The sequence below is a fragment of the Megalobrama amblycephala genome, linkage group LG9 (assembly GCF_018812025.1).
Source record: "Megalobrama amblycephala isolate DHTTF-2021 linkage group LG9, ASM1881202v1, whole genome shotgun sequence".
NCBI lineage: Eukaryota > Metazoa > Chordata > Actinopteri > Cypriniformes > Xenocyprididae > Megalobrama > Megalobrama amblycephala.
Window position 1 is genome coordinate 17,264,264 of NC_063052.1, and position 18,955 is coordinate 17,283,218.

Sequence of the window (18,955 nt, forward strand, 5' to 3'; positions counted from 1 at the left end):
TGCTCAGTACTGTAGAGGCATCATGATATGAACAAGCAATGTTGATTTGTTGTTCATGACTAGAGGGCACTGGTGAGATCAGGTCATGTAAGTTAGTCAGCATTTGCCTCAGTCACCTGTCCTGAAAGTCACCTCTCCTCGGTTAACTGAATCTGGTGCAGGACTCATAGGCCTTTATAAACTAAAATGACTGCAGCTTCCACTGAGATTATATGACCCATTTCCTGCTCTGAATGTAAACCAGGTCTTAGAAGACAACCGTTTGACCACTAAGTAACACCACTCAAAGCCAAAGAAGAGGTTTTCTATTAGGACAGTGTCCCAGATTAGAAGGAAAAAGGAATTTTACTGACCCTCATGTTATTCCAAACTTACTTTCTTCTGTGGAGTTAATCAACACAAAGTCCAGGTGGCTCTTTTCAATACAATAAAAATGAATTGGGACAGAAAAAAAAAAAAAAAAAATTCCAACTTGTGCACTTGTGAGTCTTCTGAAGCTCTCCATTCTTCTTTTTATATTAATGTACATTCAAAAACGATTAGCTTGACATCAAAATGGCCACAAAGCCACTTTTGTTCGAAATCACAGACATCACGCTTAGCTATTTTTCAAGTTCAGACCCCCAGTTCCTATTAATTTTTTGTTGTATAAGACAAAAATGCAGACAGCAGATTCTGCCTAACATCTCCTTTTGTGTTCCAAGAAAGGTGTGGAACAACACGAGGTCGAGTGAATGAAGCAGATTTTAAATTGTCATCATTGTGTCACAGAAACAAACCCCATTTCCCAAAGCAAGGATTAAACCAAAATGAATATCTGAAGTCCAGAAATAGGATCTTTCTGGAACAGCCAGTTTTCGAAAACACCACAGACTGAATGCAAGGCAAAAAGAACAAGAGATCATGTGGTTTGTGTTTTATCTGTTTTAATTCCACTAACATGAAATCCAGATCCCTCCGCCCACCCTCCATAACAAATAACAATAATGCTGAGTGTTCTGTATGAAAATTCAAAGACAGTTTCTAGGCAGCCCAATCAGCCAACTCCAGTCACCCTGATTAACTAAAGCCACATGCATTTTAGGCAAGTATCAAAAGAGTAAACAAAACAAACTAAAAACAGATTTAGTAAGTAGTAGTACAAATAAAACGAAACCAAAAATCCTAATAGAAAACAGTATTAATCAGATAAGCACATGAAAAGCATTACTTACTGTTCCGGTAACAAGACTTTTATATCAAAGTTACAGTATAAGCCATGTGTCAAGTCTTTTTGATCTTAGGTCTGGTTGACAAAGAGAGATTGTATGCGTTATTCACCAATGAGAAATCAAACACTTGACAACTGAAGTAGAATGTCTTGCACAAGCCCAATCTGACACAAGTATTCGTTCATACTGACTTTTGGTTTATTTCCCATGATTCTTTAGGAAAATGAAGAATTCAGTCTAAGCCACAAGAAACCCATCACTAAATGCTCCCCTAGCAAACTCAGAAAAGGTTCCATACATCGCTCTCTTTCTCTCTCACATATGCACCTACAACAAAGTTGATGTTGGCTTCATGTTGACTCACATCAGTGATGCAGAAGCATCCCAGTGAGCATATGGGAGCCAACAAACTATATTGCGTTCTCCAATCCACAATTAACACATTTTAAAGACAAACAACTGCTGTTTGCCCCCCCCCCCCCCCAAACAAACAAACGTACACAAACACAGTCTTTCCTTCACACGCTCAAATCCAAACACACACATAAATGACGGGCTGGTGAGTATGAAGCTGGAACTGTAAAAGCGTCAGCGTTGTCTCTCGCTGTGCTGACTGAAAAGGTTCTTTGAGAGTTGGCTTTAGTTTTCCCGGCCCTCCTCTGTGTCCTCACCGTCAGCCTGATTGTCAGAGGTCCACAGCTGAAAATCACAGAGGACACATTAAAACGTGCACATTCATCCACTGAAATGTGTGTGCGAATGGAAAGACAGAGCCAAGTAACGTCATGTTGCTCTCTGAGAATTATTTCAAGATCTACATGCAGTTAACTTGTGTTTGAGCTTTACAATCAGAATCATCTCTAAGTAATATGGCATTTTACATATTTTGATTATGTTCCATTAAACGAAATTTGAAAAAAAGAAGAAGAAAAAAGCTATGTGTGTATATGATTTAAGGCTGTGTTGTGCCACATGATGTGTTTTTTTATGTCTCACGTCATAAGCTCTGTATTTTTAAGTTTAACACTCTGAGGTCTAAAAACGCGCCGGCGCGTTTTGCAGGTTTTTTTTCACATTGCAGCAAAACAGACTTAAAATACTCTGTCATTTTTGTCATAGAGACATAAGTAATACATCAATTGGAACTATAGAATATCTCCTTTTATTTGTGTACACTCAGAGATGTTGTGCTTTTTGTAAAATAAAGAAAACTAACATGATGCGTGATCTCTCATCTCCCTCTGAACGAAGTCCAATCTGATAGTTCTCAGAAAATGAAGTGTAACTTAGTGAATACTAATCACAAAAAATTCATACTTATGTCTAACAAACGTTGAAATTTCATCGTGCAATCAAATCGAAAACAAACCTTCTGTGTTTATGTAATCTGTATGAAAAGAGAGCCTGAAAGTCCGTGATTCAGCTCATTATCCGCTAATGCGGCCACGCCCACGGAGCCAGCGCTATTCACAGGCAAATTCAGAGACAACACATGCATTCATCATCTCAATCGTGTATTTATTGCCTTGAAATTGTTTATCTGGATGAAAAAGCCATGGTAGCGATCTCTGGAAGACATTCAGTAAATTCCTGTTTGTTTTCTTCTATTGATAAGTTTTAAGTGAGTTTTTGTTTCTTTAGCGCCCTCCGGCTGTAGTATGAATTGGTAAACACCATTCATGGAATATCGTCTTCTTCTTAGGTGAATTTGTGGACTAAAATGCACAGAGCGCCCTCCGGCTGCAGTAGAATTGCAAACACCAGCGCTCATAGAGATAACAATGAATATTAAATAAAAAATAACTCCTCTGTATAGAAAATTGACATAAACATATGAGAATCCTATATTTCTCCAAATGTGCATGCTTTAAACTAAAAGCCTATATTCAGACTCTTTGCATCACAGAAATACATTATATTTTAAAGTATAATATAAAACCATTATTTTATATTGTAATAAAATTTTTCTGTATGTTTCATATACCATGATGAGCTTGAGACATCACAGAAGTTTTTTTTCACAGCCTACCTGACTGAAATGCCTCATTATATGCAAGTCTTTTCAGGTCATTACTATTCAATTCTTTTGTCTTCACAGGTGAGAATGAGCCATTATTCATGGAGATTCACGCCTCCTCGCATACCGTGTTTCTTGGCAAAAAGTGTCTTACAAAAACTAAATCAGTATATTGTTATAAATGAAAGAGTAATCAGCATAATTTTTACATAATTTTGAAGCAAAAACTCTAGTCTACAACCTTCAATACCCAAAAGTCTTGTGAACACAGATTTAATATACTTTTATTGGCCTTATATCAGTGACTTAAGTTTTTTGTTTTTTCAGTAACCACGCATAAACGTTATTCCTTCAAAAACACAAACATGTACACACATGTTCCTCACATATTATGGTAGCCTAGTTTGTGCTGAATACAGTGTAATGACACTTGTGTCATTAATATGTTTATGAACAACTGAAAAAAGCACAAATGTCAGGGCATGTCAAAACTTCTCCAGGCCCCAAATCAGCCTCAGACTCCAGAGGGTTAAATCATGAAATGCATTTTCAGATCTTTATATTGCTGGAGCCTAGTTCAGATATTTGTAAAAATTATATTTTCCTTCCTCATTTTCACCGTCAAAACACTTAGTCTCAAGGGGCAATACCTCTTTCAGAAAGTAAGAACTACTGTAATTGGCAAACTTCACACCAATTTCAGGCATTTTGAGAGAGTGGAAAAAAAATAATTGTATTTTAAACTGGGGAGCTTTGAGATACAGTAACCTCTTATAAGTGTAAATATCAAGGACATTTTGATTTTCTATTTCATTAGCCCTTTAAAAGTAGTTCAACTCTAAAAAGCTTGTCTCTAAACATTACTGCTTTTCATTCCATTGAACAACACCTAGCTGAGTATATCACATATCAACGCCTCTAGCATGCATTTGAGGATTTTCACACTTGAATACATGCATCTATTGTACAAGTAAAACCAAGAAACTTGCTGTATTCTACTAATTGAGACCTGTATGAGGTTTTTACTGATTCTTATTATGATTACAGTTATATTTTAATGAGTGGTTTTTAATTAGGTATGGGTTAAACGGCAGCAAAATCAGTTATCTGTATAATTATCAAGCAAGAAAGCAACAAAACAGAACTCACTGTCAGATTGTCTCTAAGTAGCTGCATGATGAGTGTGCTGTCTTTATACGAGTCTTCAGTTAACTGGTCCAGTTCAGCAATGGCATCATCGAAAGCCTACATAAAAACAGGTACATGGATAAATAAATAATTTTAAGCATTACATTCAATCAACACAAAAGCTCAAGAGGCATTATTCTGTGTATGAGCTTTGAGTTTCATGAGCACCCATTCTAACCTTCTTGGCCAGTTCACAGGCCTGCTCTGGAGAGTTCAGGATCTCATAATAAAAGACTGAAAAATTGAGAGCCAGGCCCAGGCGGATGGGATGAGTGGGCTGCATGTTGTCTTTGCTGATGTCAAAGGCGGCCTGGTATCCTTCCTGAGACTTCTGGATGATATCTGTTTACAAAGGACAAACAATTAGTCATGCAAGAATAATTTCATACTTTCCTACCAAACAGAACAAATTAAGGCCAACAATATACACTACCACTCAAAAGTTTGGAGTCGGTAGGGTTTTAATTTAGAAATTAATTTTTATTCAGCAAGGTAACAGACAGTAAAGATATTTATAATGTTACAATTGATAAATAGTTCAAAGGAACAGCTTTTATTTGAAATAGATATCTAATTTGAAGATATCTAAGAATCCTAAAATTCCTGAGCAGCAAATCATATTAGAATGATTTCTGAAGGATCATGTGACTCTGAAGCCAGGAATAAATTACATTTTAAAATATATTAAAATAGAAAACATTTATTTTACTGTAAACTGTATTTCACAATATCAAATAAATACATCCTTGGTGATCATAAGAGACTTCTTTCAAAAACAATAATCTTCCTACCACAAACCTTTAAACAGTAGTGCATATAAAAGATTTACAATTTATTATTAAGGATTTGCTGAAGCTGATCTTAATGTGCTTTTTATTCAGCCAGTTAAATGTCCTAAAGAGTGTATGAGACCATCAAAACAGACATTTCAACATTTTCAAAAAAAGTCCACAGAGTTGGGACTCTGATTCACTTTCATGAATCAGTTCTTTTGAACTGTCCATTTTAAGGGACAACATCACTGTTTAAAAAGTTTAAATAAAATATATGTGGGTAAATGTTTTGTTTTGTAATAATGGTTAAATAAATCTTGTGATTACTTTTTGAAAAAATTGCAGTGGAAAAAGTGCTTTCATTTGTCAACTCGATTTTTACTCTTTCGATCCGATATTAACATTTTAAATCTATGCCTAATGATGGTTACTTTAAAGGGGAAAAAAATAAAACATGCATTTTATTATTATTTTTTAAAGGTGCCCTAGAATTAAAAATTGAATTTACCTTGGCATAGTTAAATAACATGAGTTCAGTACATGGAAATGACATACAGTGAGTCTCAAACTCCATTGTTTCCTCCTTCTTATATAAATCTCATTTGTTTAAAAGACCTCCGAAGAACAGGCGAATCTCAACATAACACCGACTGTTATGTAACAGTCGGGATCATTAATATGTACGCCCCCAATATTTGCATATGCCAGCCCATGTTCAAGGCATTACACAAGGGCAGCCAGTATTAACGTCTGGATCTGTGCACAGCTGAATCAACAGACTAGGTAAGCAAGCAAGGACAATAGCGAAAAATGGCCGATGGAGCGATAATAACTGACATGATTCATCGTTAGCACGTGGCTAATGTACTGTTAAATGTGGTTCAAGTTATCATCGTTTATTACTATATTCACGGAGACAAGAGAGCCGTCGCTATTTTCATTTTTAAACACTTGCAGTCTGTATAATTCATAAACACAACTTCATTCTTTATAAATCTCTCCAACAGCGTGTAATGTTAGCTTTAGCCACGGAACACTATCAAACTCATTCAGAATCAAATGTAAACATCCAAATAAATACCATACTTATGCGATTAGACATGCTGCATGACGAACACTTTGTAAAGATCCATTTTGAGGGTTATATTAGCTGTGTGAACTTTGTTTATGCTGTTTAAGGCATGCGTGAGCTCCGGGGGCAGGGAGCACAAGAATTTAAAGGGGCCGCAGCCTGAATCGGTGCATAGTTAATGATGCCCCAAAATAGGCAGTTAAAAAAAATGAATAAAAAAAAAAAATCTATGGGGTATTTTGAGCTGAAACTTCACAGGTACATTCAGGGGACACCTTAGACTTATATTACATCTTTTGAAAACACGTTCTACGGCACCTTTAAATGGCTGAAAATGAGAATTTTCTTCTCCTCTGAACACTTCAGAGTTGTCAGTAATAGTCAATATTGTGGTGCATTAAAAGCTTGCGGTTGCCTGTATTGATCTGTGCTCAGAGAGAAATACATAAATATTTGAAGACAGGCAGCTCTGTAAAATGCGTTTCACGCACCGTGCCTGATGAGCAGTAGTAATTGTTCATTTGAAGAGCTTTAGGAGACAGTGGCCAAGTGGTGCATATATTAAACCCACCCGCAGGAGGTTCTGCCTACTGCCGACACTCAGCTGGACAACACACATAAGCCAGATGCTGTTGCCATGGCGATGATCACACAGCCCATCACACTGACAATAGTAGGTCAGTGGCTGTTTAAGCTCAAATAGACCATCAATATTCTTTCCTCTCTCGTAAGAATCTATGAAAAACCTGCAGCTTAACTATAATACTATATAAACACAGACTGATCTAGGATCCGCAGCACAGTCCGGTCCTGTCGTTTCCACAGATGGCAGCTTCAGTCAGATCATTCACTCCTGTGCTGCCATAGAAACACACCAGGCTCTTCAAAAATTCATCAAACCCTGCAGAGAGAAGCAGCAGCCCTAATAACCTCGTGCATCTATCGGAAAGAGTGAATTATTACTTCCAAAGACATACTCAGCCAAAGACCACATGTGAAGGGAAATCACTCATTAGCCTCATTAATGAAATGAATGAAGGTGGAGCAGGATTGTGCTGCAGTGCTTCCTGCAACAATACTCAGGAAAGGCAATGCAGCCCTTCTGAATCTGCAGCTGAGATGTCAGCTTGTGACGAGAGAAAGACTGACGGTGAAAAATAAAAATAAATATTTGCACTGTCCTTGCTGGATGCACACAAAAATCAACAACTTGCTGCCAAATTCACAACCAAATCACTCGATTGGGCTAATTTTTTGTAATAAAGTAGAAATATTAGCTACAGTGAGGATATCACATGCGGGCTCAAGGCACAGGAGGCATAAAACGTCACACTGGACGTTCTCAAATTAATCTGCAAGCAGCTTGTGTCTCAAGAGCTTTATGAACTAGGACACAAGACCTTCAGATCTAAACCTCCATCCTTCATTTCCAAATATATAATTAATGAAAACTCTAAGTCTGTGGCTACTTCATGTGATTCTAACTCTATTAAGAGGGTTAATTGACTGACCCCTTGAGTTCAAAAACATCAAACATGGTGAGGTAGTGGTTAAGAAACATCACACTTTTTTCCAAACCTTAGTAATGTTGCCAAGCTAACAGCTCACTATTCTAATAAGTACACAACTGCACAGATATTTGGATAAAGAGCATTTTTAATAAGATTTAATAATGTTATTTTCAATCAATTCTTTGAATTATTTATATATTTTTTTACTTCTTTGAAATATTTATAATTGAGACACAAAGCTTTAAAGGGGTCATATGATGCCATCTTAAAAGTTTGTTATTTTGATGATTAGGTGTAACAACAAGTTAACATGCTCTATTGTTCAAAAAACACATTTTTCATATACTGTACATTATTGGAGCTCCTAGATTCCTAGTCAGTCTGAAACACACTGATTTTACAAACCTCTGATTGGCCAGTGCGCTGTGATTGGCCAAACACCTCAAGCATGTGTCGGAAATCTACCGCACCTTATCATAATTGTGAGCTTCGGCTTCCAAGGCTTCGGCTTAAATAATGATGTTGTCGGTTTTAGTGTATCAGATCGAACTAGAGTTGGATTCTGAAAATGAGGATTATCAAGCCGATCGTTCGAAAAGAACTTTGCAAGCACGACTTGAGCAGAACATTTCACAATGGTAAGTAGTCTTTGTATATAGCCTGTGTTGTACTTCCAGTTTCAGAAAGCTGTCCTCTGTAAAATGCGCTGTGCACAAGCAAGCTTTTGGGTTGTACTGCACAGGAACTGCTCTATAAATAAATGTTAACCTCTGATTAACCTCTGAAAGCAAAAGAAAACATACTAAAAGTGGTTTTGATTTCGCATCCAAACACACAGCGACATGACGATAACACTTCAATTCACTGAAACCTTGCCTTCTTTCTTTGTGAATGCCTTTGGGTGGGCATTATGCTAATATTTCACACTGTGACATGGACATTTGAGGAAGTAATATCTGGACTTCGATCAAGGAGTGTTAGGCACGTCTGGATCAGAGTTCTCTGTTAGAATAAATTGCTTTGTGGGAGACTATGAGCTTTGTAACTTTGCGGATCTTATACATAGACAAACAGATTATATTACACACTAAAGGAAAAGGAAAACATTAAAAAGCATCATATGACTCCTTTAAAGTAATGCATTCTTAGATTGTCTTATTCATGAGATGTTGCTATAGATGCTGGTTAAAACAAGGTATTGGGTATAAAGCAGCATAATTTTGCTGCATTGTGTTTGGAGCAGTCTTCGTGTTGGCGTGCCTATGATTTCTCTACGTAGGCAGCAGGAGAGTTTGGAGCAGAGCCAGTATATTAGCTCAAGGACAAACAAATGAGTAAAACAACTACAAGAGTTATATTGGCAGTTATGTAAGATTATTCATGTGGACACTATAGGTCTGTTCCAAAACCTAGTGGACTGTCAACCTGGACAGCATTTTAAGGCATTATTGGCACACTCCTAAAGAAAGGCTTTTTTAAAAATTAGCATTAACATAAGGGCTGGGTACCAAAATCTGTATCATGCCTCGTGTAATCGCTCAGTGTTTCAACCACAGAAAGACATCAATAAAATAGCTTGTAAACAATGTCATGTAATGTTACACTTACCTCAAAAGGCCATTCAGTGACCAAAAAATCGTTAGTCAGCTAGCAAAGTGAACTCTAGAGAGGAGCATTTTGCTAAATATATACACCATTTTACATATATACACACACATACTATTCTTCAGTATTAAATGCATGTTTGAATAAATCATTTAAATGTTTATATTTAAAAAAAAAAAAAAGATATAGTTAATAATGATATAGACACAGTGATATATAATGCTGTATAGTTTACAGCATTCGTTGAGAGATTTTCTTTCCTTGAGAAAATCTGCCTCGTACTGTACCTGATATTAGGGGTGCAATGGTTCAGATTACTCACGGTTCGGTTTTTATCATGGTTTTAGGGTCACAGTTTCGGTACGGTTCGGTATGTGCTATATTACGTAAAAAATAGGACAATTGTCAAATAAAAATAAAGAAAATAAAGACAAATAATCTAAGGTTTCGGGATGAACCGCGGTGCAAGCGTGTGCCGAACCGTGGGTGGAGAACTGAACTGTTCTATTTTTTACCGAGAACCGTTTCACCCCTACCAGATATATATCCAAATTAATCGATATTGAATCGAATCAAATCAGAATAAAAAGTTTGTGAATAGAAATCGAATCGGGAAATTTGTTCCAATACCCTCCCAGCCCTAATTAACATTATGGTGTTTTCTAAGATATCTCTTTATCCAAAATCTAAGACATATGGATTCATAAACTGTAAAACAAAATAAGTTGACTAAAAGTTAATTCTAAATATATTTCATTCAGTACTGATAAGTATAGAGTATTTTATGCAACCTTGGTGTGTGCCATGTATTTTATGTTGCACTGTTTATGCTTAGTATATTATAACTGTAGGTATTATAAGTGTGGCTTAGATTCTGAACCATAAACCATATCTGTTTTAAAAGATTTTGTACAACATTCCCCAAATAATTAGCCATTCAGGGTGTGGAAGCACAAGTAAAGACCTGTTCCACTGGTAGCTATCAAAACCAAAAAAAATCTGCATGTGTGTGATGGAGGTGTGGCTGCTCAACTTTAACAAGTTAGAGACACCGTGCTGAACATCAAAGATCCATCTAATATTTGGATCTAGTTCTCAAATGAAAATAAATCATTAAAAGGAAAGACATTTTTGTATAAATGTCATATAAATGTTGTTTAGGACAAACTCACTGGCTTTCTCGTCTCCTGTGGCAACCTCTGCCAGGTAGCGGTAATAGTCTCCCTTCATCTTCAGGTAGAACACCTGGCTCTCTGCTGGAGAAGTGTTGCGGATCAGAAACTTGTCCAGGAGATGCTGCGGATGACAGACACATGAACCTTAACACACAGTCCAAGACAGTAACGTTTCTAACGGTCTACTTTTCCAGCGACCACTTTCCAGTAGTAAGGTCAAAAACGTAATAGACTGAATACAAAGTTTGAACTTGCTCAATATGAGTCGACTCAGAAAACAGGTCATTTCAAAAGGGACTTCAGAAGGCAAGTATTTGGCATCATTCACCATCAGAAAATCCTCCACAGATGACATAACTGGGAGTGAACTGAAAACGGTGTGCCCTAGGTACAAGATATGATGACAAATTTCACAGACTAACCAATGAACCCATAATACATCAGGATATCAGAGAGAAGATACAAATTACAACACATATCAGTAGAATGTGACAGTAAACTAGCAACAATGTAATACTGAGCTTGAAAAACAGCAGTCCGTATATGACGCTGTCAGTGAACAAATACCAGGTTTCCCACACTTTCTGCCCAATTAATCACTATGATTTCTCTATAGAGATTTCCATTTTTTTTTGTAAACTATCATTTATATCATTTCAAGTGCTAAAAAAAGTGACTGGACTGTAGTAATTTTTTTGCTTTATGTGTTGTTCTATAAACATTTATGTACATCTTTATTCACTTGTCCTTGTTATGGCTGTTTGCAATATCTTAAATAATGTTGAACTTTCTTCTTCTTTGCAGATGGTGAATCACCACGAGACTTCTTGCACCACTCAGCCCAACAGATATTTTCACACTTGGTGTGAATAGCTATTCATTTTGCAATACTCATTTGTTCTTGATGCGAATCATCATTTAATTTAAAATTATTCTTTCTTCCGACTCAATTTTGGAAAGAACATTGGGACCACCAGGGAAGGCACAAGCACCTCAGGATTTCAAGGTGGTACTTTATCTCATCATCTAATTGGCCTATGTAATATTTGTTCATATGTAGAGATGTAACATGCAGCAGGTTCTTCCTTTGTAGAAGCCAATTTCAACCCATTACCCTCCTAATGCCAGATTAGCTCTCACATTCTTGTGAATGCAGTCTAAATAACATCTGGAAAAGGGAAGGAATGTCATAAATGCAAAGCATAACATTCCATGTGCCACCGCTTAAGACGCCTCAGGCAACAATCCAACTAAAACAGTCCAGCACCCGGAAAGGACATGGTCCTGGTCTAGGCATGGGTCGGTTACCGGTTTCAAGGTATACCGTGGATTGAAAACGTCACGGTTTTAAAACCACAACATTTTTCTGTGATACCGTTCCTGGTCGCTTATTCACCAGTTGCCCGGTAACTTTTTATAAATTTTGACAATGCGTGAGAATGTGATGCGTCTTTATGCGATCATCAAATCGCACCGGTTGTGATGTAATTATATAAATATATAGTCTGACGCGCTGTATGGAGTAAAACAGCTTTCAGCTTCGATTCTCAGAAAATGCTGCTCCTGCAAGTGCTGACGCTTATTTGAATTTAGGAACGCAACGTAAATAACAAATGATTATATTATATGATAACTCTATTAATACTTTTTAATATTTTTATTATAACTATTAATATCTTCTTTAGCTGATCACATGCTTAACTCAAGTGACTGCATTTTTACAGAAACAATTCAATTTTTGTTCTAATCATTGTTGAGCTGCAGGTTTAGGCTCACTTAAATGACTGCATTCATTTTATTTATATCATTTTAATTTGAGTAAGAAGAATTAAATTATTTATTTTAATTATTTAATCTAACATACATGTTTACTACTTTTCCAAATATTCTATGTTGCTTAGAAATATATTGCGTTCAAAGGAAAAAAAATGTTTTTTTACCTAGACATTTTAAAATAACACATTTTAGAGCTATAATTACAATACCGTGATATATTTGCTTAAGGTTATCATACCGTCCAAATCTCATACCGGCCCATGCCTAGTCCTGTCTGATTCATTAAAGCCTTATCCAGTTGCACAGAGTAAGTCTCACTTTCAGTTTCATGAGAGAAAAAAAAACCTCTGTATCCAAGACAACTCTAGAGAAAGAGCTGATTTGCTGATCATTCAAACAAAATGTCTCATTGTTTTACTTATCTGGATACAGTTTTGGGCCAAACTAATGACCTCTAGCCACTGACTGACTGAAAACCTGGGACAATATCTTACAAGAGGACAGTGCTTAATGAATCAAGAATACCATTCGGTTCTAGTGTTGTCAAAAGTACCAGTACTTCGGTACCAAGTCAATACTTACATTTTAAGTAATGGTACCAGCCTTTCTGCAGTACTGGTAGTACCAAGTATTGGGCCAATTCAGTACCCACTGATAGGCTCTGCATTTAAACGCAATCATCGGTATGTGTGCAAGCGCTGTGTGGAGAGCGTCAAAGGTTTCTATTTGCATGTTTTTGCAGAGTTGAGCATTGCAGCCAATCACAGACATGTTTGTTCAGCGCAATGGACAATCAGAGGCATAAGTTAGTCAGAATCCACTCAGTATGCCAGAGTTTGTTCAATGTGAGCTCTGCATGCTCGGAAATCGTTTTGTTATAACAAAGTAAATAAGAGATGCACTGTGCAGAATAGACAGATTTTTTGATTATAATGTTTTTTTTTCTCAGTCAGAGAGCTTGCGCTGCGGCTGAACTGAAGTAATATCACCTTCATTGAACATAAAAAGCGTTCTTCGCTCACTTTCTGTATATAAACAATTCATAATTTAAATGAATGTTATATTTTTCATGCCGCTAAGTACATGCTACACAGTTTTGAGAGTGACAAAAGTGATGTTTGACAACGGATGGGACAAAAAAAATCAAAATAGATCTGTGCATTAAGTCTTGGAGTGTGTAACTTTTCATTTGATTTTTTTTAATGCAATGTTTATTTAACTGAACAATATTTGAAGGCTACATGTTAAAGTTTTAATGGAATTATTTACTTAGAATTATTAACAACATTAAAGATGAGCTAATGAGATTTTATGATATTTATATGAGATTTCAATTTTCAAATAGTTAAATAAAAACTAAATTAACAAAATAGTTACAATAGTTTTTGTTATGGTACCAAAAATGGCACAGAGTACCATGAAATTTGACTGGTATTGGTACAGACTACTGAAATTTTGGTACCATGACAACCCTATTCAGTTTCAAGAGTTTACAAAATTAACATTAGCTCTGAATGAGAATCAGTTCTGTATTTCCAACCCTAGTTCTGGTTAAGAACAGATGTCCTAATGTCCTAATGCTGACAGGACATTATTCACAATATCCCATTTAAATCATCAAGCTCTGCAATGGTTATGTCTTCTATCAGTGGTTCTTTCCCTTTCAAAGCTCACCAGAACATCTTTGCAGATGGACTTCAGCTCTGCCTCAATCTTCTCACGGTACTCTTTAGCCATCTGCTGTTTGTCACTGCCCTCAGTCTTCTGCTCGATGCTGGACACCACCCTCCAGGCGGACCGGCGAGCACCCACAACATTCTTGTAGGCCACAGAGAGTAGGTTTCTCTCCTCGTCGGTCAGTTCCTCTCCAAGCTCCGTCACTTCCTTCATGGAGTCGGCCATGTCATCGTAGCGTTCGGCCTGCTCCGCCAGTTTGGCTCTCTGCACATGTTGGCTCTTGTCCATGGCTGCTTGGTTCTATAGGAAAAAAAAAAGAAAAAAGTATTTCACATAAAGTTAGAAAGATCAATTAATATGTAGATTTATAATTAGTGATATCACAGTTAATTGGACATCTTGATTGAACAATTAAACCAAGTTAACTTTCAATAAAATAGGAACAGTAATGTTTTGAATGCAAATCAAACTCTATCATGTTGAATCTTTAGTGGTTTTTGATCTAAAGAGGTAAGAGATAACTAATTCTTATCTGATCTGAATGGATGTAAATAGTAAAATGGCTCTACATTTTCAAATTCCATTGGCAGGAGCCACAATGTTTTACTGTTCATCAGCATAAAGGTAAACTCTACTCAACTTTGTTGCATCACCAACATCATTCATGGTGCCTTGCATCAACTCATATTGAAAATAAAGGACTTCAACGTGCTGAAAAAACAATTGATGCTGGGCAATACAGCTAAAATAATTGCTTAATATTTTGACAATACTCAATATATATTTTTAAATATTTATGTATTTGCTCGAATATGGCTTAATATAATATTTTTTTAATCATAGGAATCAATTTCTACCACACAGTCATTGCTGCCACATACATTTAAAATGTTTAATGTAAGAATTAAAACATTACTATACATTAAAGGTCTGTTCACACCATGAACAATAACTACAACGATAACCATGACAATAATAACTAGGTCTGCACGATTTATCCCACGATACGAAAAATAACATTGAACTTAAACGCGATTCTTAGTGCGATTATGAAATCGCAAAGGCTGGAATTATTTTTTTACGCTCAGCTTGTCAATGAAGTAAGGCTCCAAATGTTAATCCATCTAAAAGCACTGCGAGTTTGAGTCGCTTACAGTATAAATTTGAAAAATTAACACGCGTCAAATCAGACATGAGAAGCATTTATTAACATCTTGTCCAACAAACATTTAATAACAAATTTTTACAGTTGAGCATCCTTCTGTGAGATGATGTGGCTTCTTACACAGAATAAGACAGTCGTGTGTTTAATAGTCATTTTTAATCAAAGCGTTTCAATCTTCTGTTTATTCAGCTACAGCGATATGACACGTGTTATCTTCTTCTGCTGCAGGGCATGTTTAGAGTTTCTGAGGAAGAGCGCCCTCTGGCTTTCAGATGGAAAAGCATTTACTACTGATCACAGAGCCGTACAGCTCTGACAAGCTGCGCATAAAATAATTGCAGCCTTTGCCAAATCGCGTGCGGTTTAATCGCGATAAATCGTGCAGCCTTAATAATAATTATATTTGTTCCACAGCAACGGGCGTTAACATTACATTTTTTTTTTAAAAGCGCAAGGGAAAAAAATAATTCTGAAATGTGATTCCAACAGTTATTGTTGTATAGGACCTCCCCTATTCTTATAGAAATATAACGATGAGCCTTGGTGTGAACAGCACTTAACAGTTAGCTTTAGTGCTTGAATTTGATTTGACTTCACAGACAAAGCAGCTGGCAATAGCACGATTATATAAATTACTAAAAAAGTAAATGACTCAATATTAATTTATACAGTTTAAATAAACTAGAACAATTTTACACTCGCAATTATGGTTTTGGTCTGAATACCAGCACCACTGTGATTATCTGTTGTGTGCCTTGATATATGCGTGGTACAAGTTAATACATTTTTAACATAGCAAATAAGATGTTTGCAAAAAAATACACACACACACATATATATATATATATATATATATATATATATATATATATATATATATGTTTTACAAAACGTTGGCTGAAATTGCTCCAAAATATATTTGGAAACAGACTTGCATGCATTACCTATTGACCAGTCTGTTACTAGCATCACTAACACAGGGAAGAGTTCACTTCTATGAGCGTCACTTTAATGAATCGTGTGAATCCAAGCAGACATTTTTATCAGCCAATGCTGAAATTTTGGCTGACTTATTGGGCCATCATCATGTAAGAATGAAAACTGCCTGAGAAATTACAGGGCCTTAAAGTCAGCATGAAACAGGAGTTTTTTCTTCCCTATTGTGACATGTCCAATTCAGGGTTGCCAGGATTTCACAACAAAACCCGCCAATTGCTACTCAAAACTAGCCCAATTGAATTCTAGGGGGTAAAATACACTTTTTGGTGGGATTCCCCTGGTAAAATTCACATTCCAGGGGCTAAATATCATGTTATTTGAGGTGGTTTCAAACCGCGGACATGACTTTGTCCATCTGGAGTTGATTGGATTGTTGTGGTTTGCTATTGCTGTGATGTCATGTGAGTGACAGGTTGTCCCGCCCTTATGCCGGTGAACACGTCATCAGAGAAGAGAAAACATGTTATTTCAAGCGGGAAAACGTTACATGATTTTTTCTTTAAATAATCATAATAATAATAATAATAATAATAATAATGATGTTCACGGATAAATCATTTGGACTATAGAAAATACTGCAACATTCCAGCCAAAACAAAACCCCATTCATTTTGCATGTGATATGTAAGAAAAGGAGTGAAAAATGCCCAAAAATGCGGACATGACTTCGCCGACCACGCCCAGTGCATACACCAGCCCAACAGCAAGCAGCGCACAATGTTTAAACAAAACACTTCTATCTATCCATAGGACTGATCTCAAGTCTGATGTCTGTCTGATCACGGTCCATCCGGGGATTTATGCGTGCGAACTCCTCCCGCCCAGCGCGCGCGCGTGTCCAACCGAGTGCGTTCCGCTCTTTACCTGACATTACCTTTCTAGCGTCCGCTTTGTCTCAATACGAAACCAGTGCTAAACTGGGGATTTGTTTGCACCATTTTATCTTCCAATGGCCTTTTAGACAATGAGAATATATTAAATTGTGCAGACAAAGACCAAAACACCTTTCATTTCCATAAGCAAATTCATAATGACACACTGTCGATACCTTCAACTGACAGGAACTCCACAGTAGTAAAGCGGTGAGGTAAACGCCCTACTTTTTGCCCAATGTGCCCGACAAGATCTGGCTTGCCAGATATCCTCTAGGACTAGGCTTGGATGCTTTAAATCACAATTTTACACTTATATTCTATAGTCGATAACATATGAATGAAACAGATGAAGTGATATTTCTGTGCGGAGGAGGAAGACTCATCCTTCCGTTGTCTGGAAATCTGCTTGAAGCACTAAGAGGAGCTAATATGCGGAAAATAGCGGTTATTAAGTGACATAACAGCCCCGGCTGCGTTAGAATAAGTAATTCACAGCTAACTTTTAATTCTGGTATTATCCGTGCTGAACCACGAGTTGTTACTCAAGCTAAAGCTTTGAAGCATCCTTGTGGCAAGTAGCTATTACTGAGCATTTGCTTCACTTCGAATAATGTAAATTGCTCAATTAAAATGAGCAGACTCAGAATAAAGAAATACAGTTCTTATTTGTACAACAATACACTGAAGAGGTGAATGAAACGAAAGTAAGCCAACCAACCAACCTGTGAATGAGGGTCTATCTCCGGCTGTACGGTTCAGCTGCCACTCACTGACTGACTGTGGCGCGCAGCACAGCGTTCCCGTGCAATCCACGGGGTTTCCGTCCCACTCACAAGCTGCTGGAGCAGGGACTGGGCAGGGGCCATGACGTCAACCGCTGCCAAGGCAACCGGATATTTGATTGGCGTGCGCTGCTATGGCTGCAAGGATAAACCTGGAGCGCGTTTGATTCTGAGAGGAATCTAATGGGGAGGAATGATTTTAACTCTGTAAAGCCTGATATATGAAATAATAGTTAGAAAATCTACTTTTTGAAATGGAATAGTTGATTTTAAAAAAGAGACAGGTTCGCATATGTGTTTTATATTATATTTGAAACGTCAAGCTTTTGTATATCTAAAGTTTTTTGCCTTTTATGGCCCATATACAATAAGAACAAGAGCTCATACTCGAGGAGGAACAAAACAGAGGCCCAAACTGAGCAAAAATATGCATATAAAATAAAATTCTGATAGCTAATGTAATGTTTTAAAACTGAAAAACTTACATACATTGCGTATAGTTATCAGCTGCTTCTCTATATCTCCCAATAAAGTCTTAGTGTTCTTTGAATTCTTTTTAAAGTTGTAGTAATGTTCTTGTGTTTTTTTTTTTTTTTTGATGCCTAAATAGTTAAGTTTTACTGTAGTTGCTTAATTGTCTTGCATATACACCCTCTGTTTAGCTGTAATTAGGTTTGTCATAATGTAGCACAAAAGTCGACCCAGAAGACAATATTTTGTGATAGACACTGTATAGTATAAAAATGATTAAGCACAGACACTGACAGAGGAAGGAAGACAATATTGTCTGATCAGAGACATGGTCTGAACACACTGTCAGAGCAGCTTGGCCTCTAAACTGGAGCAGAGGAGCGAGATATTAATAAAAGCAGAATCTCAATTATCTTCCATCGAGGTCCATAAAGAGAACATGTTCTAATTTTTAACAGGGTCACATTTTCTCATTGGAAAGGCGTGTAAAGATATTACAACCCAATTTATGACTATAGCCACACCATAATTGCAAGATCTCAATCCTATTGGCATGGTTTTCACTTTTAAATCATTTGTGTAATAGTATAATGTGACTATCAACAAGATGATTACTGCTGCTCAAAAGTAAGCTATACTTTTTCAAATGTAAGATTTT

General features: G+C 36.7%; 1 protein-coding gene across 1 annotated transcript; it reads right to left on the reverse strand.

The window, feature by feature from the left end:
- Positions 1-909: 909 nt before the first annotated feature.
- On the reverse strand, positions 910-17,924 carry ywhaz (tyrosine 3-monooxygenase/tryptophan 5-monooxygenase activation protein, zeta polypeptide). The gene is made up of 6 exons (XM_048201902.1): positions 17,767-17,924; positions 14,003-14,305; positions 10,550-10,673; positions 4,595-4,758; positions 4,378-4,473; positions 910-1,910 (listed from the first exon to the last, which is right to left on the reverse strand). Exons 2-6 carry the CDS (start codon positions 14,291-14,293, stop codon positions 1,851-1,853), a joined length of 735 nt encoding a protein of 244 aa, XP_048057859.1. The 5' UTR covers positions 14,294-14,305; positions 17,767-17,924; the 3' UTR covers positions 910-1,850.
- Positions 17,925-18,955: the final 1,031 nt, after the last annotated feature.

Bases quoted from the DNA above. Each gene is read 5' to 3' on its own strand.
- ywhaz (XM_048201902.1), bottom strand. From the start codon at position 14,293: ATGGACAAGAGCCAACATGTGCAGAGAGCCAAACTGGCGGAGCAGGCC. The intron at 4,759-10,549 runs GTGAGTTTGTCC...CTTTGTAAACAG, and splicing joins CACAGGAGACGAGAAAGCCA to ATATCATCCAGAAGTCTCAG. The intron at 1,911-4,377 runs GTGAGTTCTGTT...TGTGATTTTCAG, and splicing joins TACTTAGAGACAATCTGACA to CTGTGGACCTCTGACAATCA.